We start from the raw sequence: 24,264 nt of genomic DNA on the forward strand, positions 1-24,264 counted from the left end.
ACCTTCCTTTGGTAAGCTTCTCCCCGGAGATCAGATCTTGGCCATTAACGAGGAGACGGTGAGCGACGCGCCCCGAGAGAGAGTCATAGACCTTGTAAGGTAGCATCCTTTACTGTCCCGGGAGGCAGGGTTGGATAATTTCGGTCCAGGGGACCAAATGAGGGGCCAAGTGAAAAGTAAAAGGGGGAAGAAAAAAATATATATATATTTTTTTTTAAAGCGGCTGGTCCAAAAGGAACAGAATGTCTCCTGCCGTGATTTATATGTGACCGCATGAACACAAAATGGTGGATGAGTCAGTCCTTTCATTGCTGAAGGACAGAGAGGAAATGGCAGCTAGAAAGTGGCAAAGCGCTCCAAACGTTGTGCTCCACATGGCATTATCTAACACACTCCGCTCTGTTTTCTCCCCGTAGACGCTGCAAAGACATTATTGTTCTCACTGTGCTGCAGCCTCATCAGGTGTGTAGAAGTACTTGGTGTTCATCATTTCTTTTCATGCTTGTCTTAACATGCATGCCCACACAGTTGGCACCTAATTATTAGAGTGTTTTCTCTTCTGGAAACCCTTTCTCAAATATTCCAGGTCATTCATTAAATTCAATTTAATTCACCAAATAAATAAAGTGCACTTTTTCCAGTTAGTAGAGTAATTAAGTTAAAATGCAGATGCGATTAGATTCAACTTACCACTGTTGTGAGTGACTCAAAAGGGCCTCCATGTTTTTTTGTACTTGGCTTTTGGCATTTTAGTAGCACATTCTTTTGTAACTGTAATTGTTCTTTTTATTTATCTACAGTCACCTAAATCTGCCTTCATAAGTGCAGCCAAAAAGGCCCGTTTGCGGACTAATCCGCCAAAAGTGCGCTTTTCAGAGCAAGTTTCCATCAGTGATCCAGACTCAGTAAGTAGAATTTCTGACTTGTGATTGGCATCACCTATTGTTACTCTTTCCCTCTACCATTCATAGCTGGATTCTTTTGTTTGATTTGCAAATACCCTCTCTCAATCCACTCTGTACTAACTGTGGGTGTGCGTGAAAATAAAGCTTTAGCCTGAGGAGTATAACCGTGCATTTAGGCATTTTAAAATTCTGAGATGGACAACCATAAGTTCCAAATCAACCTAGACTGCACACATCTTGTTGCCATTGGTCACAGAGTGAATGCAGTGAGACAAGCATTGTTACACTGTTGGTATTATGCATCAAAAATGATGAATATTCTCTCGTTGTTTCAGTGCTAAATGACCGCCCCATCACTCAAGCGAAATAAAATGGAATGAGCACAATAACTTCCAGAGTTTATTGGCTGTCGTTTTGACTCTATGCTATAATTTCAGAAATGTGGCCTAGCTCTGGAATGTGTAGATTGCTATTATATTATAATGAACCACTCCTATAGTTGTTACTAAAGTGTGACTCAGTAACACCATATCGCGATATATATTGAGAGTGGGAATAGTGAGTTTTAGTTTTTGCCCCAAGAAATATCTAAACAAATCAGGGCTCCAGACTTCCCCCTTTGAATATATCTAAAGCTTGATAAACTTTTTAAATAGGGCACAAATGCGTTTCTCGTCCCTTGGAACCAAATGATTTCTTATTAGCTTGTTGGACAGGGTACTCGAACTTTAATTACAGCTGATTTTGAGGAGGGTGCCCTGCCTGATGAGACCAGCATTGAGCAAATGTCACTGTTTTCCTAATTACACCTTGACACCATTATTGTCAATAAAAAATAGATTTTCTGCATCTGTCCTCCTTAACTAATTTTTTGCCTCACTTGGGAAGCGACTCATTTTGATCTGAAACTACACAACCTGGAAGGAAGTTTCTATAATTATTGCAACCACCAAAGACATTTGTGACTTAATCCCTGCCACCACTGATGAACACAAACTGCTATTGAAAAGTTCAAGCTCAGTGTTGACAAAGGAAAAAAGGAGGAGAATCTTTGTGGTGCCATTATTCTGTCACACTCTTATCTACCACTAACTAACTGTATTAGCAGAAAATGTCTCCATTGAATTCTGCGGTCCTATTATTGCATTATTCTCATTAAAATCTACGTAGAAAGGCATGACATGGACAAAAAATTGATTGGCACCAAATTTAATACCTAAGTTTAATTACCTAATTACATAAATTTTCATCAATTCCTTGACATGTGTGGGGTCCGTCCTGCTTATATATAAATAAAGCAGAAATCCAGTCCTATATCCAATGACACTTAAAAAAATTCTTCCTTGAATTCCTGAAGTTTTTTCTGGAAAGACAGACAGATTCTTGCGAACTATAGATTAGAATCAAAAGATGCCCAGAAAAAAAAATAGCTAAAGCCAACTGAATAGTTACATTTACCCAAAATAGACAGCATCTGTTGTGGACACAGATTGCTATGTCAGATACATTGTTGAATTAGCTGTTATGTATTAAAATCGGATTTTCCTCTTACAAAACAAAACAGGAGGTTATGAAATGGCTGTAAATTTAACATTTCTTTTGCTGCAGCCAGCCTTCCGCCATTTAAAGAAAATGTCTATCAAACATTTACAAAAAAATAATTACTGAATGACTCATACTTTGAAAAGCCACATGCGTTATGGGATGAAAGAGGAGACAGAGGCAGGATGCCAATCACCTTTTAGGAAGAAGCATTTCATACCGTTTTTTCAAAGGTGCTTTGAGTAAAGCTAGAAACCTTGGCTCGCCCTCTGTGCCTCCTCTCACACAAGTCTTCTATCTTAACGTGCAATTTTCTAAGCATTAGAAACAATGCTGAATTCCGCACTGACGGGTTGCAAGGCCCTTAGCCTTGTGCTTTTTCTTGCCAATAAATTGAATTGAATTGAACACAGTCAACATCAAGCCACCATCGTTCTCTCCTACCATCTCTTTTAGACAATGCTGAAGGACGACTCCTTACTACTCATTCCGAATGTTCTCAAGGTGTTTTTGGAGAATGGACAAATCAAGTCCTTTACCTTTGATAGCCGTACAACTGTGAGGGTAAGTACAACTACAGGTATGTAACTAAGGTTGCCAGCTTCCTAAAAATAAAAGGGACACCTCATTGGTAGACAGAACCGTCCAGATAAAGGTCACCCTTTAATTCATTTTTAGCCTGAGTTAAGGATTTTTTTTAATTACTTGATTCAAACCTGAATTAATTAGATACATATCAATGTATTGTTAATACAAGTTTTATTTCTAAATTACCACTAGGGAAAAAAAAGGAAATATCTGATGCTTAATTTAAAACTGCATATTTGAACCCTTTTGTTTAAAATATTACAATACAGGGCGATTCCGTTTTTCTAGGAAACAATTGGCAACCGTGTATATGTAATGTAATTTCCATTTAAATTTCCATTTCTGGTCTATAGGATAAAATTACATGATGTTGTTATAGCAAAAAAATAATAGTATTTTGTATAATTGAAACCATTCGTCACCCTTGCTGACCACAGGAAAGGCTCGAGTTTTGAGACGTCACAAAAGTAAAAGTTTCTCAAATCTGATCAAACGCCTCAACCAATAAAGGAACTGAGTCAGAAGCTGTGCCGTTCCGCAAGAATCTGACATCTCTGAACGACTCATTAAATCGGCTCTATTAGATTTCATGACTGCTCGTAGCTTGAGAAAAAAGGAGAGGAAAGAAATGGCTTTTACATTAAAGGAGAAATGGGAACTGTCCCTTGTCAGCATAATTAAATGGAATTTCAACTTAATAGGGAGAGGTGGATCAATAAAAAAAACTGCAGATTAAATCAAAGGCTCACCAGTATGCACAAATGCACACACATTAGCATGTCTGTCAAGGGAAGCTACCTTGCAACATTCTAGTTCGCAAATCATCGACAGTCTGTGTCGCAGTGGATTGGATGGATGGCATTCTTGGCATATATAACCCAAATCCTACAAGTTCCTACACTAAAACTTCACGTCGTTGCTTTTAAAAAACAGTAATTGCTCACGATTAGAATACCTCAAACCGAAAGCGAGACACTAATTGCAGTAACATGTCAGTGCTGCGAGAGCTTGTGTCCATAAAACTAACACTCCGCCAATCTGTTTAAGAGCAAAAGTTTGACCTCAAACCTCCATTATTCAGTAAGTACTAACTGTGCAGAATAGAGAATATATATGGAAGCGATCCATAGCTCAAAATGACAAATATGACACTGAGGTATAGGATAAGAAAGCACCCATCACTATGATAAAGTGGTCTGAATAAAAACAACATGAATCTAGGGTGGAAATTGCCTCAATTCATCAATGCATTTGTTGTGGTTTTCCCACTGTGAAAATATTTTTCTGTCTAATCACTCTCCATCCAGGATGTGATCTCTTCCCTGCAGGACCGCCTCTCACTGCGTTACATTGAGCACTTTGCCTTGGTGCTGGAAGCAGGCGGTCTTGACCAGAGTCAAAAGTTGCTTCTGCTGCAGGAGAACCAACCCCTGACCCACGTAAATATGGCATTTGTTAAAATAGTAATAATAAAACAATAATAAATCTGACTGAGGAACAGGGCTTAAACTGAAATATCCAAAGTACCGCAACGCAAAGTACATATGATAGCCCTGGGATGACATTTCCCGGAAAACATACAGATTGGCGTGAATTATGCTGTCATCTGATGTGACTTCACATGTGATTCTTCATTTATTTTTTATATTTTACCCAATATTTTTAGTTGAAATACAAATCTCACCACTTGTAGGATGCTCAACTTTAGAGGCACCACTATCGGATTACACAAAACTAATGATGCATTTTGAATGTTGCTGTCCCTATTCAACTATGAAAACTGAGAGATATACTTCTCTCTGCAGGTGGTGCATAGAACCTATTTCCAAGGAATGAAGTGTCTATTTCGCATTTGCTTCTTCCCCAAGGATCCAGCAGACTTGCTCAGACGGGATCCTGCAGCATTTGAATACCTCTATATTCAGGTGAGATAATGGGTGAAAGCCATTTGGCAGAAGGCAAGAAGCCAAGTTATATTCCACAGGAAGAGGCAGTTTTATAAGGTTCATTGGCAATTGGGTTCATTTTTCCATTCATCTAGAGAAAATGGCACAGGACTACAGATTTTGAAAAACAAGACAATTGTAATATGGATTTTCTATCACAGACTTGACTCAAATGAATTCAACACCTCTGCATTATATGGTTTGTCTTTTTGTCTGGTTTTAGAATTTCCACATTAAAATTTACCCTGGAGTGTCAGACTACACACACCTTATTCAATCATAATCGCATTTACCTGTACAGTAGATCTAACATGATTGTCAATTTTTGAAGTCTAAGCAATTAGCCGGAGCACTTTAACTAATGGCAAAGTGCAGATACGGGTCTCAGTGTTTAATGGCGGTCTTTGTAATTAGTAAAGTTCAAAGAATAACATTTCATGTCCTCACAGAATCGCAATGATGTTATCAAGGAGCGCTTTGGCATTGACTGGAAATCTGACATAACGTTAAGATTGGCCGCTCTGCATATCTACATCACTGTATCCTCAGCAAGGCCCAATCAGAAAATCTCTCTCAAACACGTCGAGTAAGTTCACACATACACACACACACACACACACACACACACACACAAATACAAAACTGATCAAATGACTAAAACATTGTAGTACTTGTGTTTTTGTTCCATCCTCTTCACTATTGGGATGGAAAAGTGATGAAAATCGAAACAGAATTTGGAATGTTGCTTAAAATTTTGAGGAATAGCAAGAAAGTGTCTCTAAATCTCACTGAACATTAGCGGTAGAACCAACATGATTCATGAACAAAGCATACCGAACAATACAACACTGCAAAGGTATTTAGCTTTACAGTTTGTTGTTATTTATTCCAAAATTATTTGTTTTACTTCAGGGGATAAATGTACCAATCAAAAGTACTAACCCCCTTCACTTTGAAAGTGTTACTACTGCATAATAAACAGATTTAGTAAAAATCTAGTGAACACAAGATTGATCGGGCAACAGCTTAACATGAGGGCAAACTTCTATTCCAAATGTGAAATGTTTAATGGGCCAAGCTGTGTTCTTGAACAAATGGCATTCATTTCCCTGTGCAAGCCATCACTTTCACCATTAGTTCCTTAATTTATTCTTTAAAACCTCAACCTAGCAAATAATTAGCCTTGTGCAATCATCCGCTGTGCTTGTAATAAATGACAGTGACAATGGAGGACATAAGGTAGCCTGTGTGACTCTTTGACATCTGGCTTTCCTCAGACTGCGTGGCCATTCAATTCTCTTTATTTATCTTGCGTTCTCTTAACACTTTTTCTCTGACACAGAAAAGAATGGGGACTCGAGCCTTTTCTTCCGCTTACTCTGCTCCCAACAGTCAAGGAGAAGAATGTTTGCAAGATTCTGTCACAATTGTTGAAGACCTATCAGCATCCGCCACCATCAGGAAACAAGGTGCTACAACTTATAGACTCTAAGCCTTGCTCTTTCACCCCAAGTGTTCAAACTTCCAAACCTCAAATGTCATTATTGTTTTTAGCAGTTATATGACTTCGTAGCACCTCTTCACACATCATTGCAAATGCAAAAACAAAAACCTACTGTAGCTTATGTTGGGCTTCCTATGACTCTAATACAAGTCAGGGCTGGAGCTTTGATGGAGCTTGTGTTGTTAATGTGGCATTATCTATCAAAACCTGTGGCGCAACAGCGCCACCATAAGGACATGTAGTATGTTGCAATCAGGATTTACCATGTTTTTATCTCACATGACAGGTCCCACCTCTCCAAGGAAAGCTACAATACTTGCGTGTCCTCAATGACCTCCCACCTTTTGGAGGAATACTGTTCAACACAGTTGGACTGGTAGTGCATTTTGATTCTTTACAAAAAATAACATAAATACCACAGGGATGTATATTTAATCTTTGAAACATTTTGAAATTTTATAGAAAGTACCTGCTAAATGCTTGGTTTATCTATAGGATGAAAAACAATCAGCCACAACACTACTGGTGGGCCCTCGACATGGCATCAGCCATGTGATTGATCTGAAGAACAACCTGACAACAGTTCTGACTGAGTTCACTAGGATATCAAAGATCCAGCTCTATCGAGAAAGCCAAGGGGTAGCGCGTGTGGAGGTGTCAATCCATGAGGGCAAGGTATTATACACACCTTTACCCTAGTAATCTTTTAAGAAGGTATTAAATACCATGACACTGCCCTCAAAGATGTTTGACTTTTTTTTTCTGGCAACCCCGTGCAGCCCTTGGTGCTACTCATGGAATGGCCAGATGCCAGTAACTTTGCATGTCTCATCTCTGGCTACTTCAAACTGTTTGTAGACCCAAAAAGAAACATCTACTTCAGAATCTCCGGTCAGCCTCATCTGACTAAGACAGGTATCTTGAAAGCCTTCCTCGTCTAAAGCAATTAAATGCAAATTTAAATGTTGCAACAAAAGAATTCATTATCTAAAACCTTCACAATGCTTCACATCCAACTTAGTACTATGTCAGAAAAAAGTATAATGGTTGATGTAAATCAGATGTGTTGGCTTCAGGTTTCAACAAGCAAAAGCTAAATAAACATCCCATGGCAACATCTTGTCTGTCTTCATTTTTGCTCATCAGAATGAGAAGCTCATTCTTTTTTACAAAAAGTCCAAGCATGATATTACAAAATTCAAATGTGCAACCTTTTGCTGTGATCACAAACATTTGTTGGAGCATGAACAAATCCACTGCCATATGCTGTCTACCAGTAGTTTGCATACAAAATGGACCATCATACCATCGCATTCCACCCAACCCCTAACTGTCAAAACTCAGAAAAAAGCAAACTTTTAACATCCATTGCTGAAATAACAAATATTCCCCATGAGACCATTAGCTGACCGCCTTTGCTTTCCCATCTGGAACGTCATGAATCAAAGTCATTTTTGAACGCCTCAAACTCTTCACTGCTCTGACGATTCTATCCCCAGATTACAGAAGCTCCCACCATTCACACCCACGTTCTGGGGCAACCGGCTTACCATGTGGAGGGCGGAGAGGGGACGAGAGAGAAAACTTGCAAAGGGAGTCAGGGTCTTCAAGGGCCTTAGCATCTGCAGAGTCTCAGCATCTAGGTCTGTGCCATTTCCACCTTCAAGAACAACAGTTTCAGGAGCTTCAAGCACACTCAGAAGCTGAACTTGACATCAATGAGAACTTTATTTCCCAGGAGGCCCCAGAGCGCCCTCGCACCAAGTCAGATCCCACGCAGCAAAGTAAAGAAGATGTAGTAATGGTAACAGTGAGTCCACCAGTCGAGGACCCCGGATTTAGAATCCGTGCCCAAACATTGGCTCAAACTGGGAAAACACAACAGTATTACTGTGAGTCCTGCAAAGACAGGCACAGGACCGACGATTTGTCCCCAACAGTGAACAGCGGTCGAAAAATGGGCAAAACTTGCTCGAGTGGTTGCGCTTCCAGAAACGGGGGTGGCGTTGATCTCACAGCTCTGCCGCCCCCTGGGAATGAAGAAGACGAGGAGGAGGAGGAAGAGCCACCCAATGGAGGAGAAAAGCTGCAACCACCACAACCTGCAATTGCTGCGCCACCACCTGGCTTCAGAGATAACAGCTCAGATGAAGATGACTCAAAGAGAAGGAGAAAAACTACCATCGCCAAGACAGATGCCACCACTGTGAAACACCATGTTAAGGAGGATGTACCTGTGACGCTTATTGATAATGTGGCCACGAGAACAGTCCGAGATCATGCACAGGAACTTGACGATGCTTTGGTATCCACCTTACAGGCTTTAGAGGCTTTGGCAGCTTCTGAGGACTACCCACATCATCATCAGCAGCCAACACAGACTGCAGGTCGACAACCTCAGTCATACTATATAGTCCACACCTCAGTAATACATGATTATCATACTACTAAATATTTTCAGTGTAGAATTTGTTTTGGCTACAGTGAAATGGCAAACAAGTCTCCTATAACATCATTAATCACAAATCAACTGTAATTCAATATGATACTTAAACAAATATGTACATTTGAATAACGGATCGTCATAATGAGAGTAGAATTGAGATGAGACAAAAGTGTTAAAAAAATAAATATAAGATGCCACTGATGACAAAACAGCACCTTGTAAAAGTCAACCAACTGATTACTGCATTCCACTAAGAATGATGGCTTTTCTTGACAGATCTATCAAGCAAATGGCACGGCAAGAAAATAAATTATAATTCTCTTGCTGAGCCAAGAAAGCCCTATAATGCAGTGATCACTCAGAGGAACAAAAGCAAATACTAAAGAGAGTTCATGAACAACTTGTCTGCATTTATAATATGAAGCATTGTTAATAGGAACTCTATCTCAATGCATGTTCTCCCTTGGTTTCAGACCATCCTCTTAATGGTATTTTGTGTCTTATTCCTCAGGCCTTATTGTCCTGGCAGCCATTACACCAGAATCATCGTTGGATTCGGGCCATGAAACTAATTCCTCTGAACTGACCGATGTTTCTGAGATGGTCTCAGCAATGAAGCAAAATCAAAACCAAGCCTACCTGCTAGCACACCATATCAACAAGGAAAGCCGCATTTGCCGCCGTGATTTTCCCTTGGCTATCCCTGGCTGCACAGCAAAGACGATAGGTACAGGGGCCTTTTCTCTGGGTCAGATCCGCGCCGGATTTCCACCGAAGCAAGTAATCCTAAGTAAGACTATTCCATTTAAAGTCAGTCCAAGTCAAGATTCTGGAACAGTCGGTGTGGTGACAGAGCAGAGAGGCAATCAAGATACCATTCCGAGTGAACAGACAAAAGAGGTTAAAGCAAACCTTGCTTCTACCAAAGCAAGCATACCTGATCCCCAAGCTGAAACACCCGAAGAAGTTAAAGCGCCTGATATTCCCCCATCAGTTTCAGTTTCCAAAGAGCCACAGTTATCCAATGCTTCAGGGGAGACACAGAGGCTAAATCTTGTCAATGGTGTAAAAGAAAAATCAACAACGCATATGAATATAGACAAAGCCTTATCTGTTCTCTTACCCAAAGACAGAACTGTCTCAGCCAAGATTCCACAAAATCATATGTGCCAAGATGCCGAGACTGCCTCTAGAGAGACCGTGAAGCCTTCAAGCTCAACAGAATTTCTACCAGTGGATGATCTGTTCTGCACGTGCCCAATGCAACAGGAACTTGGGATCCAGTTAAGAATTCAAGATCCACAGGTTCAAAAGGTAGTGATGTTTCAAACATCATCTCCCACAGATGATGAGCGTCTTCGAGCTAAAGGCCTCTTTATGGCTAGCAGCAAAGAAAATACTGGAAGAATAGGAAAAGAATGTAGTTTGGCAAAACCTAGTACAACAGTAGAAACCAAGTACCCCCCTCATTTGCCCCTGGAAAGAAAAGAAGGAGCTGAGAACAAGCTTGATGGGGCCCTGGGTAAATCCCATTCCGAATCACAGATATGTTCCATAAAATCATTGCCTAACTTAGAAGATAAAACACAGAATCCTTCTTTAGAGAGAGTATCTACTCTAGCAGCAAATGATTCAAAGAAATTGTGCAGTGTAAAGGGGAAATCCCAGCGCACTGCCCCTTTTATGAGCATTAGAAATTTACTTTCAGCGACATTCCCAGCAAGAATGAGAAGGGAAACAGATGAGCGAAGGGCTCAGCTGCAAAAGGTACGCCAGTATGAGCTGGAGTTCTTAGAGGAGCTGCTGAAACCAAAGTCCTCGCAGGGGGAGTTTTTGCCTCAAGGATCCTCACCTGTACCTTCTGGGACTCCTTGCGCCTGCCAACTACGCACCAGTCCTGTCCTAAAAGCACCGGGTATCTCAAGGGAACAGCGACGCAGTTGTGACTGTAAGCGAATGTGCAGGGGCATGAGACTTCCCGATACACCAGTGGGCTCTACGACCGAAACACAAAATAGAGGCAGGGAGAGAACTACGACAAAGACCCCTCCGACAGTCTCTAAAGCACCTAACAGTGAAGGTGCTGCAAGGCCATCTCAGAACTTAGAAGTGAAGACTGCGCGAATCCGTTCCATCAGCCTTGAGTCGAGGGAGCCGAGGGGAGAACAGGGCACCTGCTTGCTCCCGTGTACCTCACAAACAAACTATGTGGAATCACCACAAAATAAGAAACTCCAAAGGCGATACAGCATCGGAGAGCTGGATAACAATACTAATACACCTGTTTATGCAGAGGTAAAGCCCAAAACAAAGAGTCTTGAGAAAGAGATGGAGCGAGTTCGAGCGACGGGATTAAGGTTGCCAACCCCGGTGGAGCCAGTTCATACACAGTCTCTTCTGGCAGAAGGAAAAGGGAAAAAGGGTGTATTTTATATCCAAGGCAATGCGTTACTGACTGAAAGTAAAGATGTGAGTGGGGAGGTGCTGCTGACATTACCCAGCGAAGACAGTGAGGATAGGGATCGATGTTGTTCTTTTTGTTTCTGCTACCGGAAGTGCGAGGAAACAGATGAGAGCAGTGAGAAGGATGAATTGTCATACTCGATTCCCCTTCAGGTTCTTCCAGGCATGGAGCTGGACTCAAGCACATTTCCTGTTGTCAGCAAAACCCTGCAAGTTCTAAGTGCAGAAGACTGCAGTGGAGAGGAAGACATAGAGAAAGAGACACAGGCACAAGAGATTGACTTAAGAGCTTGCGGCACACTGGAGGGCAGCCTGGCCCGGGTTGAGGCTCTGCAGGGGAAATCTTTCAGCTTGCCCGATGGCTTCCTAAACGCCCAGTTGGATGCTAACGAGTTACTCGCCATCCTGCGGCAGTGCGCTAACAGCCCGCAAGCCGAGGGTGAGATTCGTCTTCAGCCCTCACGGATTGCAGAGTACAAGCAGGAGCTGGCAGTGAGGTTCAAAGAATTCAGGGCATCCTGTCGGCGAGTGGCCAGCGTGGAAAAAAGCCCCACTTGTATGCTGGCTGTTGTCACGGCCAGCTTTCAAGTGCTGTGCGATTTAACTCAGACCTTCATCAAATTGGTCAGGGGGGTTCGCACAGAGACTCAAAGACAACAGCTGTTAAGAAAAGTCGAGGAAGTAGCTATTAACTACACATTGCTCCTTCGCGCAGCAGAAGAGTCGATGGGACATTCAAGCAGCCTCCCGACAAAAACAGTTAGCCCACAAGTGTCCTCCGACACGCATAACATGACCTCGCTCACTCGACCCATCAAAGTTCCTCCTGCCAAATAAAGATGACTATTTGGCGGGACTATGATCAAATCTAATACAAACGCATTATTTATTCATCCACTGTTTACATTTTTACTGAATGTGCAAATGGATACTCAGCAACGATGATTGCAATGAGGCTGTTCCATCACATGTTTACAGGCCCCAAGGTAGCCATGTGGATATTGCTCTGAAATGTAAAGCTACACAAAACTAATGCACAAATGAGTAGAATAGTGAAACAGGGCTAATCACGTCATCAGTATAGTATCGGAACAAAATCGGTCAATATAGGACAATATTTTATATGTAGTGTACATTTGAGTTGTGTCTATTTAGAAAGTAATAACATTTTGTGGAAAAAAAGATGATGGATCTATTTAAGAAGAAAGAATTTAACAGAACTTTAAATATGATTAAAGATATATATGCTCGGGAAGTAAAAAAAAGAGATTTTGTCAAGTAGCTACTTGCTGTAGAGTGTATAGTTTTAAGCAATGGTGGATTAAATGGTATTATATTGGTGCGTGGAGATATAAATGTTGCAATGACAATTTCACCATTCTGTTGGCTACGATGGAATTATATTTTACGACGCGACAGAACATATTGAAAAATGCCCAAAGCCAAGTGCATCATCTTAAACTTTGTCATACCAGTTGGAATTCTCAGAGTTTCAATGGGTTATTATGTAGCAGAGACCCCCCTGTAAAATAACATCCTATTGAGAAGGGGTACCCTCGCTTTACTTCCTCCACGTGTATTGTAAACCATTGTGCTTCATAATCCCACTTGCAACTCACTACACATGTAATGAGTCCATTCAATGTAAATGGCTATTCAGGCTCAATTAAAACAATATTTCTAGCAATTGTGCAAAATCACAGCATACTGTAAATTATGATAGTTTAAATATACCCATCTACAATCAATGGAATAAGAGGAAAATTAGAACTTTGCACAGCTTCTGAATTTAGAACTCAAGTTGAACTATTGTGTAATTCCGCGTTTTTTCATTCCCTCTTTTATTTAAAGATTTGAGTATGCATACATTTTACATTAACTTTGCGCTTTCATAGAATTCCATTACATTAGGTTGTCAGGCACCGTAATAACTTGCTTTCTGTGTGCTGTTGTACATTGTGCATTCTAGGAAGTATATAAGAAACACACAAAGTAGTTTTCTATGTATTTTAATAAAACTAACACATCTGCCCAGTGTCTGAAATCTTCTTTGTGTCCCACCTTCGTTATCACAAATTAATTAACGAGCTCTGAAATTGGCATAAATTACGCTGGGAAAATGTCAGTGTTCAGCATATTATTACAGTAAGCGAATGAACTTGTTGTATAAACTCAACATTCGACAAATATCCATTCATTTAAATGACTTTGCCTGTGTATCCATTAATATTTATGGGCATATTAAGAATATCAATGCTGGTGTTTTCATTCATCGTTGCGGCGTTTTTAATAACAAATTTTGCGATTTTATTTCATTGCTCTTCCTTTAAGGAACTGTTTTTTTATTGGAGATTTTTTAATTTGAAAGTGAAAAATAAACTGTGGCAATATGTAAAAATAGATTCTATGGCAACTGCTTTCTAAATGTAAATATTAGAAGATAACGATAAAGGCTTTTGCAATATAAGATTTAGCTTTTTATTTTATATAAAACAAAATGTAGAAGGAGACCATACTATTAGTGTTACAACTAAAGCAAAATAGAAAACCACATTTTAAAGACTTTAGGCAATTACAAGCATGCAATGTTAAAGTTGGTATTTTTATAAATACAAAACATATCAAACAAAGATCCAGGCACTTTGATGAACATCATTATTTTTACTCTGTCTGTGTCATTTCCTCGAAAAGGCCTCCATGGTGGAATTCATTGCTTTGTTGTTGTTTTTATGTGCTCCCATTCATTCTTGTCTTATTTTACAATCAGTGTTGGCCACTGTGGTCTTTCATCTGTGTTAAATCATGTTATGTTTTAAGAGAAATAAATGGCATCCAATAAACTCCTCATGTTACTTGGAAAACACATTTCATGGCAAATATGTCTCACACTGACTGTTTACTGAAACAAATCACATATTAATTTGTTCTCTGTATCGCTTCTCCTTACAGCAATCGCAGGGGTGCTGGAGGAAATCCAAGTTGACAATAGGCAGGAGGCAGGGTATACCTTGAACTGGTTGCTACACAAGCAATAAATTACATCAGTTTCAGGGTGAACTACAAAATACTGGGCCGATGCTATGCAATATATACTGTACGAGATCTAGTTTCCAATCATTCGCCCTAATTTAGTATTAAAAGGAAAAAAGAAGTGGTATCGGTACCATATTGGCATGGCCTGTCCCACACAGATGGTTGTTAGAATTGCTATAGGGAGCCCAAAGAAAATTGTATCGGTACAAAACTGGAATTTTATAAAACAAATTACTTTATAGGGCCTTTAATTTTAACCCAGAAGTGTGGTTTTTTTTGAATCTGAGAGAAAGACAGAGTACAAAAAGAACAATAAGGTAAAAAGAGGTGAAACATGCAACCCCCACCAAGAAGGGAATAGGCGAGTGAGCAAAGATTTCAAGATTATTTCAAGATATTTCAACAGCTAAGTTAGATGTGATATGGTAATTGTTTTTGAGGGCCCTTCTGCAAATCATACTTTGTACCAAATGGTTGAATCTCCAGAGATTGAACCACTCAAGAAACAGCTTTCAACTCATGTTAATGGCTAAGTGCTTAACTGTCGAGGCATCCCAATAAAGTATTGTGAAGATCTAGGGAAAGGCACACTTGGTCTTCTTCAAATAATACCATATGTATCCTGGCCCCAGATTGTAAACATCAACAGTGCAGGATGTGGGGAAAATGTGAAATTTTGGATTTTGTACATGTTTAAGGCACCTTCAACAACTGAGCAATAAACTCAAACATTTGCTGTTGCTCAGATTAGACCATTCCTTTTTATTTTTATTATTGTTATTATTATTGTTATTATTACTCTTCAGCAAATTTCTTCGGGTGGTTGCGCTGAATCACTGTTAAACTCATTCCACATAATCTCAATTGGGTCAGAGTCAGAAATATAGTGAGGCCATTTTCCTGTAGAGAGGGTTAAGATATTGATTTTCTTCTGTCCATGAATTTACAACTGTTTTGTGAGCCATCTTCTGTTCCACCTCTCTTGGCAGACATGACTTGAATGTCTAGATAATTCTAGTAAATACTGGACTCTTCCACTACCATTGACAGCGATAGACGTCCAATCCATTTTTATTGGGTGGTGCTGGGTTTGAGTCTTGTAAGTGGTAATGTAACAAATCTACTGTGAGATCCATGCAAAAATAGTCTTCTTTAAAAAAAAAAAAAAAAATTGATTTATCTAACAAAATCAATTGTGTGATCCATGCAAACATAGCCTTTTTTAACACAATTGATTTATCTAACAAAATCAATCGCGGTCAATGAATGAATTAATGGTTGACGATAGGAATGCACATGTGCAGCCAAACAATTGCTCCTGATCCCAGTGGTTTAATTATAATTTGCTTGATTGCTTGCTTCTAACAAATAGAACACTGTTTATAGTACCGATTGCATAAATATAAATACTGTACAGCATGCAGCTTACCTGTAATGTTTTCTTTGGAAGTTTGGATGTTGTTGCTCCTTTGGCATTTTACCGCAAGTGCGTGCAATTTAAACAAATCTAAAAAAACAGGTGTTTTCCACCAGATGGCCACTATTATAAACGGACCCAGGGATAACATCACTTGAGTTGTAAGAATTTCTTAAGCCACAATAATTGCACAAAATTGAGAAAAAAAACTGTCCAGCAAAACTGCAGTGATGATTTAATATTTTTTTCTAATTGTCCAGCCAAACACACGCAAATATGACATGACTTATTTGAGTAGAATATTAAATGTCCGAGTGTTCTTGAACGCCGCATTTGCTGATGATTCTTGTCCGGTGTGACGTCATCCCTAGCAGCCATGAGTGAAAGCGTGCGCGCGGCTCGGAAAGAAGAGACAAGAGTCACGCGTGATGTGTTGGCCTAGAGGTGGCTAGCTACTCGTGGGTTAAGGGTAGCCGGACAACTGTTGCTAATTTCTATTAGATCATTTGTTTATATCACCCCTGCCCCGACATCGAAGCTGTTGCCGTGCCTGCGTAGACGTCTCGTCGCCCTGGAACGCAACAACATGCCAAATATTAAAATATTCAGCGGTAGCTCTCACCCAGATCTCTCTCAAAAGATAGCAGATCGCCTCGGTCTCGAGCTTGGAAAGGTTGTCACTAAGAAATTTAGCAATCAAGAAACATGGTGAGTTCATCGTCGCTGTTGTTCTTTATTCTATTTACAACTTGCTAGCTAACTGCGACAATGCATGCTATTGCCGCGCGTTTGTTGAGATGAGCTTTGCTTATTCTCACTCCTGCAATTATTCGTGCTTTAGGATATATTCGATTTCTTTTATATTCATTTTTTTGGTACTAGTGGGATCTGTCTTGACTTGTGAGAGTGCAAATCGATAAATGAACGACTGTCTTAGTAGTAACGTTTTGCTAAGGCACTTTTGGCCTGCTAGTATTATTGTTCCGATCACATTTTTTTTAATGTGAATCGATTTTGAAGATCTGCTGATAGAAAGTCCCGATCTGATACATCGGAAATGTATTTAGGGGGGGACAGTACATTCAAATGTCTTTTTGGCCTTTTGGGGGATATCTGTTTTTATTTTTTTGTTTTCAAAACATCTATACAGCAAAATAATATTGTCACCAAATTACATAGTTAAATATATTAGCTTTTTTATTTGAAATGTTCTTTATTTTTGCAGTCTCTGGACTTTTACTTTTCGTTCTGCAAACTTTGTTTTAGTAGTGTAAACTTTTTATTTTTCGTGCCTTCTTCTGAAAATAACGTACTGGAGACCGATATTGGATCGAGGACATCCCTACTGAAGATGACTATCAAGAATATCCTTTACAGGCTGAAATTGGTCACCATAGCAAATAATTGCGCTCCCTCCAGTTGAACTCCGAACATGTGATGCTTACGGATTGTTTATTCTGTCTCCTGTTAGTGTGTTTGCTTAGCTTTCTGCTGCTAAGTGATGTTTCTCTTGTCACCTCTGCAAATCCCCTTACAGTGTGGAAATAGGCGAGAGCGTACGAGGAGAGGATGTCTACATCGTCCAGAGCGGCTGTGGGGAGATCAATGATAATTTGATGGAGCTGCTCATCATGATCAACGCCTGCAAGATAGCATCCGCTTCCAGAGTCACCGCCGTCATCCCTTGCTTTCCGTACGCCCGCCAGGACAAGAAGGACAAGGTGGGGGTGAGGGACATCTGTCTAATTTTTTTCCCCTCATGCTGTTTGCCCTCCGACGTCATGATGAAAGCCACTGGCCATGTCCATGAACGCAACGCTGCATTTGGGTTTGTTTCCTGCTGGTTTTCTCCCATTCATCTGCTTTGTTTGCAGGCTAATTTCAGATTGATGTCTTTATTTTGTGTTGTGTAAAAAATAATCAACAAGTGCTTACGCCACCATTGTGTACCATCAAATATTTGACATCAGCTGCTTTTTTGTTTACTTTTTATGGCACTAGATCACGAGAAATACATATTACGCAGTATCAGCACGCTATTTTTTAGTGCTCCTCAATACCAAAGAGTTCACTTGTATCGGTATCGACATGGCACTAGTATTGATGCAACACTAATAAAAACACAAAGTGGAAAACTAAAGAAAAGCAAATGTGCTTGTCACAAAGTGCACACATTGAGCATTTTGCAATCTTTGTAAGATCCGTTAAAAAAATATCTGATAAGTATAACCTAACATTAGTGTGCGTTTTTCAAATGATGTCAATTTTTTGGGGGGACACTGCTTGTCTTGTTTTGCCCTCTTTGGGTGCACATATTTCGCATGCTCATATGTTTGCTTGTCACTGGTTTTAATGATGATGGTAAATCTTCCCTTGCTTTATTGAATGGAAAGGAAATTTTTCATTGTCAATGAGATAGTGAACCCTTTCAGGGACAGTGGTTATGTATTACAGTGAATACCTATTCTGAAGTTATCATTATCTTAACTCATTCATGGCCAGTCCAGATCATGGAGTAAAAAGTGGTAAAACATTGTCTTGCCATTGGTCTCTGGGCTGCAACTTTGTAAATAAAACGTTTAAGAAAAATACATCATAATTCAAGCCTTATGAGGTTTCAGGATAACATGCTAAATTCTCAGGTCACTGTTATTATTAGCTTCAGATCATGCTCGGCAGTCGTCTTTTTCCTCGTCACTTAACAGATCTATTTTGGTTGCAGAGCCGGGCTCCCATCTCTGCCAAGTTGGTGGCCAACATGCTGTCCGTGTCAGGTGCTGACCACATCATCACGATGGACTTGCATGCCTCACAAATACAGGTGATCACTTACGCAGGGCAATTTGGGTCTTTTCCAAACTGATTCCAAGCAGGACAGTATATTTTTCCAGGTTAACCACCTTTTAATACAGTTGGAATTATTGTCTTAACCATTAGATACATGGCTTTCTTAGAACATAGTCACAATTGGCCAGTTTGAGTCTTTTTTTTAGCACAGTACAGACTCCGTACATAGCTGGTGTCTTTCAGGGATTCTTCGACATACCGGTAGACAACCTCTATGCAGAGCCCGCTGTGTTAAAGTGGATTAGAGAAAACATACCCGAGTGGAAGAACTGCACCATTGTCTCACCAGATGCTGGTGGAGCAAAAAGGTGAGCTTCATTTTAACATGTGCTGAAGTGGAAACTTGGATCTTAGGTGATAGAATTTAACATGGAGGTAATATTTTCTTTTTGCAGGGTCACCTCCATAGCTGACAGGTTAAATGTGGACTTTGCGCTCATCCATAAAGAGCGGAAAAAGGCCAACGAGGTTGACCGCATGGTACTCGTCGGGGATGTGACGGCTCGAGTTGCCATCCTCGTAGATGACATGGCAGACACCTGTGGGACTATCTGTCATGCTGCCGACAAGTAAGCCTTTTTTGCATGATGACAATACATTTCGCTCTGGGCCGTGTTTGACTGAACTTCATAAAATACAAAAGTTTTATTTTTAATAGTTGTATCCTGAATTGGTTTTCTGACTTGTTGCATCACCATTTTCTGTGATAATCATTGGCATAGGTATTTAGATGTAGGATATACTGAATATCAAACAATGTTATAAGAGCCCCTGACCACCGTTTGGTTTTTTTTCTTTTGTTTTCTTTTTTCTTTTCTTTCCTCTCGTTATAGGTTGATATCTGCTGGTGCCACAAAAGTGTACGCCATCCTGACCCATGGCATCTTCTCCGGCCCTGCCATTTCTCGCATCAATAATGCCTGCTTTGAAGCTGTTGTGGTCACTAATACAATACCCCAGGAGGAGAAAATTAGGCATTGTCCCAAAATACAGGTAAATATTAGTTTGTTTATTGAACCCAATTGTATGGTTCAGTTTTTTTTCTGTTTTGTCCACATTTGAAGTATTAATTTCCCACCACCAAAGCCAAACAGATTTTGGCTGACTTTAGAAAAGTCTCCATTTAAATGCAGGGCATTTGATATGCTAATCAGTAAGCCCCCACTGAATGACCTTTTTTCTTATTTACCAGGTTATCGACATCTCCATGATCCTCGCAGAGGCCATCCGTAGAACCCACAATGGCGAATCAGTGTCATACCTATTTAGCCACGTCCCCTTGTAATGGTGTACACACTTTTTTTTATTTTATTTTATTCATGTTCCATACCACCCATCCTCGAAAGGGTTGCTGGAGCCTAACCCAGCTGTCTTCAGGTGAACGGCAGACTACACCCTAGACTGGTCGTAGAGCACACAGAGAGACAAACGACCATCCGCACCCCCAATCATACCGCCACCGAAGTTAGGGCCCCCGACCCAAACGCAACTGTTACAAAAGTTCCCTTTTACAAGGGATGGAACGAACTATCCTGTCTGTTACATGAAATCTCCTTACCTGCACATTATTTCTCACAAATGGAGCACCACATAGACCATATTTATTGAGTGAACTAATCTATTGTGCAGCTGTAGCGCAGTTAGATGTGAGGCGCCCCAACATTTGGAACAGAGAAGACCTTCAGTTGAGATGGGTTTGCCCACCAAAGTTATACTTGGAATATGTTGCTTTAGCTTGGGATCTCTGCGGGTGGAAATGGTACACGTAATGGTGCATCTCAATAAATTGGAGTAATGTGGTAAATGTTTAAGTCAATAGTTGAATTCAAAAAATATAATAACTGCAACACAAATATTTCCTTTTTTTATAACTAAATTTAAAAACCCTCAATTAGTCGTAACAATGATGTATAATGTTACACAGAAAAACAATCACAATTAGTTGTATTCAAATCTGCCTCATGTTAAATAGGTATACACTCTAAATTGTCCAAAGTAAACTACTATATAAAATTAAGTTTACTATAATCCTCAAATTTGTAGAGATGCGCCAGTTCAGTAAGTCATCTTTTTCCCCTCACTATTATTTTTGGGGGGAGTGGGGGATTTTGTATCATAATTTCAAACTATACTGTTTACTTGAGTAGGTACCATTTATTCGGGTCCTTTTTTAATAAAACTGAATAGAGGTTCCCATTTTTAGTCATTTATGAAGCACAGACATGCCAAAGGGACAAAACATGTAGTGAATAATGTGAGGAGTTTGTCCAATGTTCACCTTGGCCATTATTTGTTTTTCATAATGATGGTATTTAATTTCCTGGATTGTTCATGTCATGCCATTTTCTTTTCCCCTGATTTCTTTTGGTTACTGCATTGATTTATGTCCACATTTAGTTACATTTTAATAAAAACAATATTGAATATTTGTCTGAGTTCTTTGTAATTTATGCTCTCATGCCTGAATTATAATTTTTATGAGCATTTACAGCCAGTCCCAGTTTGAGGGATGTTTATTGCAACCAATGGAGGCAGCATATGAACAAATGTATACATCTACTGCCTACCCTCGCACTTGTAATGGATTGGACACCTACTGCTCTCACTGACAACCAATAAGTTCACTAGAAAGTGCAAAAATATCTGTTACTCTTGAGAGTACTGCAAAATGAAATTTCTGATAGAATAATAGAAGATACGGCACGCCCATGGATCTTTGATTGGCAGGAAAAAGCAGCCAATCGCTGATAACATAGCGATTTAGTCTCAGCCAATAGTTATTCTAAAGGGGCGGCATGTGATGGTTAAGCGCATCGCATCTTATCTGTACGCCACTAGACCTTCTTTTATTCATTTTTTTTGCAGGAAAGTAGAATAATACCCTGTTGCTATTATGACAGGTGGCATGTTAATTTAATTTCCTATTTTTTTCCAACGCTTCTCGAGGTGCGTCTAGAAATCAATGTTGCTGGTGTTGTGGTTTTCTACATGTTCTGCTTTTGTTTCATCGTGACATTTGAAGTCGTAAGTACATTGTTTGCTTCATTTCTCTGTTAATGATTTTGTGATTGTTTTTAGTTAGTAGATTTTCATTGTGAGGATTTTTTTTACTTATACTGTTTTTGCTGTCCGAGGTTAGGGTGAGGCAGTTGAAATACAACTGTGATGTCATTTTTCAGATCAAATTATGACAGGAAGTCCCAAGATGACACAAAATGAGGATAGCCCGAGGGACTCAAAGGCACGTTTCCAAAGCTACCTCCACGGTGGGACCTCAACCTTGTTCTCCACCCTGATTGTATTCCCGGTCTACAAGACTGTTTTCCGCCAACAAATCCACAATATCCAGGTTCAAAGGGCAATAAAGCAGCTCCACAAAGAAGGTTTTGGGAAGCTCTACAGGGGGGTAACGCCTCCATTACTCATGAGGACGCTCAATGGAACACTGCTCTTTGGACTCCAGGATACCTTCCTTCGCCTGTTGTCCCGACCAACCTTGAGTGTCATACCCGCCTCTTTGCTTCCTGCCGTGGCAGGTCTCGGCGTAGGAATGGTGGAGGCGGTCGTCTTTACCCCGTTTGAGCGCGTCCAGAATGTGTTGCAGAGCGGGCACAATGACCGCCGCTTACCAACGCTGAAGAGTGTTCTTGTAAGGTTGAAGGTTCAGAGGTTTGCTTCCGGTTACTACCGGGCCTTCCTGCCCATTGCGGCTCGTAACGCCTTAGGCAGCTCTCTTTATTTTGGTTTGAAGGGGCCCTTGAGTGCCGCCGTGGCCGGCCAGGGGATGTCTCCTGTTGCATCTTCCTTCTTTTCTGGAACAATGACTTCGATGGCCGTCAGCCTGACCCTGTACCCTCTGTCTGTGCTGGTGGCAAACATGCAGGTGGAAGTTCAGACTGAGGTGAAAGGAGTGATGGCTTGCTGGAAGATGCTGTGGAAATCCCGGCAGAGGAGTGTTCTATTACTCTACCGGGGTGGTGCTTTGGTTATTCTCCGATCGTGCATCACCTGGGGAATCACCACAGCCATCTATGACAGGCAGCAAAAACGCTCATCTTGAGCTGACTCTACTACAAGTAAAACTGGAATTAATGGCAAAATGTATGTGTGTAATGTATCGTTATCTATTTGAATCATGTACTAAAATGAACTTTCGTCCATTTGCCCCTGAGTCAAAATGGATTGCACATCTTGAAAGATGAGCATTCTTAGCCATTCCTCTCTGTCTAAATGGATTGGGTGTCTATCATTGTCTAATGTGCAAAATTAGAGAATTTTAGGCAACTTCCTTGGTGCTTCTAGGATACTTGCAGGTCACTTCATTCACATTTCGGATCATTCCATGTTGATTTTAGAGTATTTTCGTTGATATTGGCTCTGTTTTGCCCATTAGAAATCTATAGTGACATTTTTGTCAAATTTTCTGTGAAACTATATCTTTTGGGTAAAAAAAACACGCAACATGCAAACATTGCAAAGCATCTCAACAAAAATAAATTGTATTTAACGGTTCATTGCTGATATTTATAAAATCACTGATGCGGATCAGCAGACTAGGGGTGTGATAAATCCCCAAACAACAAAACATATGGTGCATAAATACAGTAAATTATCTCATGATTGGATGCCCTTGAATGTGTTGGACGTCCAATATATGAAGGCCAAAAAATTGCAAAGTTTTTGTAAGTCATAAATCCACACAAACCAATGAAGCCATATCCTATTCTTCCAAATTGCAGATTTTAGCTGGTTTTATTCCACTGCAATTTAAAGTGCTGTTGACTCTCATGTGCCTTTTTCCTCTACCACATAAACAGAAGAATCCAAATAACCTCAAATAATATAAAATAATGTGCTGTATAATAAAATGTCCTCTGTGTCTTGAAGAAAATAGTAAGGATTTACAAATGTTAAGATCACTGTTTGATGCAAATGATGAAATTGATTAAAAGAATAGTAACTGAATCTAACAAGCAGTTGTAGTATCCTTTTAATGCACATTAAAACTATTGCTTAACAAACTCCTGCACTTACATTTGGCACATTCCAATATATTTATCATAGACAGTTGGCCTAATTCAGTTCATTAATAGAGTATAATTAACTCATTGTCCTTGGACAGTGCAGTGACTCTGATTGAGGAAACAGAAATGCTCTCATACTGCGTTCCATGCCACGTTTAGTCCTCTAGATGGTAGTATACTACAAATCACCACAAAAATCTTCATTCCTGTAACATTGAAAGCTCACTGAGGCCACTCCAAGCTACTCTGACAGTTAGTTACTCTTCCTGGCATGCCCAGACAGGAGCAAAGAATTGCACTGTTGCAATGCCGAAACCATTCCTATAGCTTAAGGGGCCACCTTTAACCCTTTCATGAATAAATATGACTTTCTCTTTCTTCCAATCCTTTTGCAACAGAAAAAGTAGTTCATACATTGTTCGTCTATGCCGCTTATCCTCACAGGGGTGCTGCAACCTATGCCAGCTAACTATGGGAAGTAACTGGGGCATGAATTGGTCCCCATGCAGTCACATGACACATGGAGAAATACAATCAATTTTCGCCCAC

General features: G+C 40.1%; 3 protein-coding genes across 5 annotated transcripts; all 3 read left to right on the top strand.

Annotated features, from left to right (window-relative positions):
• The first annotated feature begins 35 nt into the window (after positions 1-35).
• Positions 36-14,234, top strand: LOC144081988 (FERM and PDZ domain-containing protein 3-like). Of its 2 annotated transcripts, XM_077608657.1 has the most exons (13): positions 36-99; positions 417-462; positions 801-905; positions 2,904-3,011; positions 4,343-4,474; positions 4,841-4,960; positions 5,431-5,567; positions 6,324-6,450; positions 6,772-6,861; positions 6,981-7,160; positions 7,265-7,400; positions 7,985-8,872; positions 9,443-14,234. In XM_077608657.1, the coding sequence occupies exons 4-13, from the start codon at positions 2,907-2,909 to the stop codon at positions 12,229-12,231; spliced, it is 4,704 nt and encodes a 1,567-aa protein (XP_077464783.1). In that variant the 5' UTR covers positions 36-99; positions 417-462; positions 801-905; positions 2,904-2,906; the 3' UTR covers positions 12,232-14,234. The 2 variants fall into 2 exon arrangements, with proteins under 2 accessions (XP_077464783.1, XP_077464785.1); XM_077608659.1 differs by lacking the exon at positions 7,985-8,872 and having other exon boundaries at positions 37-99.
• Positions 14,235-16,166: 1,932 nt separating this feature from the next.
• On the top strand, positions 16,167-21,119 carry LOC144081991 (ribose-phosphate pyrophosphokinase 1-like). Of its 2 annotated transcripts, none has more exons than XM_077608667.1 (7): positions 16,167-16,552; positions 17,382-17,571; positions 18,567-18,665; positions 18,875-18,999; positions 19,087-19,260; positions 19,525-19,684; positions 19,884-21,119. In XM_077608667.1, exons 1-7 carry the CDS (start codon positions 16,431-16,433, stop codon positions 19,974-19,976), a joined length of 963 nt encoding a protein of 320 aa, XP_077464793.1. In that variant the 5' UTR covers positions 16,167-16,430; the 3' UTR covers positions 19,977-21,119. The 2 variants fall into 2 exon arrangements, with proteins under 2 accessions (XP_077464793.1, XP_077464794.1); XM_077608668.1 differs by having other exon boundaries at positions 16,168-16,552; positions 17,382-17,565.
• A 365-nt stretch (positions 21,120-21,484) lies between these two features.
• On the top strand, positions 21,485-23,586 carry LOC144082565 (solute carrier family 25 member 53-like). The gene is made up of 2 exons (XM_077609805.1): positions 21,485-21,715; positions 21,871-23,586. Exon 2 carries the CDS (start codon positions 21,879-21,881, stop codon positions 22,749-22,751), a length of 873 nt encoding a protein of 290 aa, XP_077465931.1. The 5' UTR covers positions 21,485-21,715; positions 21,871-21,878; the 3' UTR covers positions 22,752-23,586.
• Positions 23,587-24,264: the final 678 nt, after the last annotated feature.

The sequence above is a fragment of the Stigmatopora argus genome, chromosome 9 (assembly GCF_051989625.1).
Source record: "Stigmatopora argus isolate UIUO_Sarg chromosome 9, RoL_Sarg_1.0, whole genome shotgun sequence".
NCBI lineage: Eukaryota > Metazoa > Chordata > Actinopteri > Syngnathiformes > Syngnathidae > Stigmatopora > Stigmatopora argus.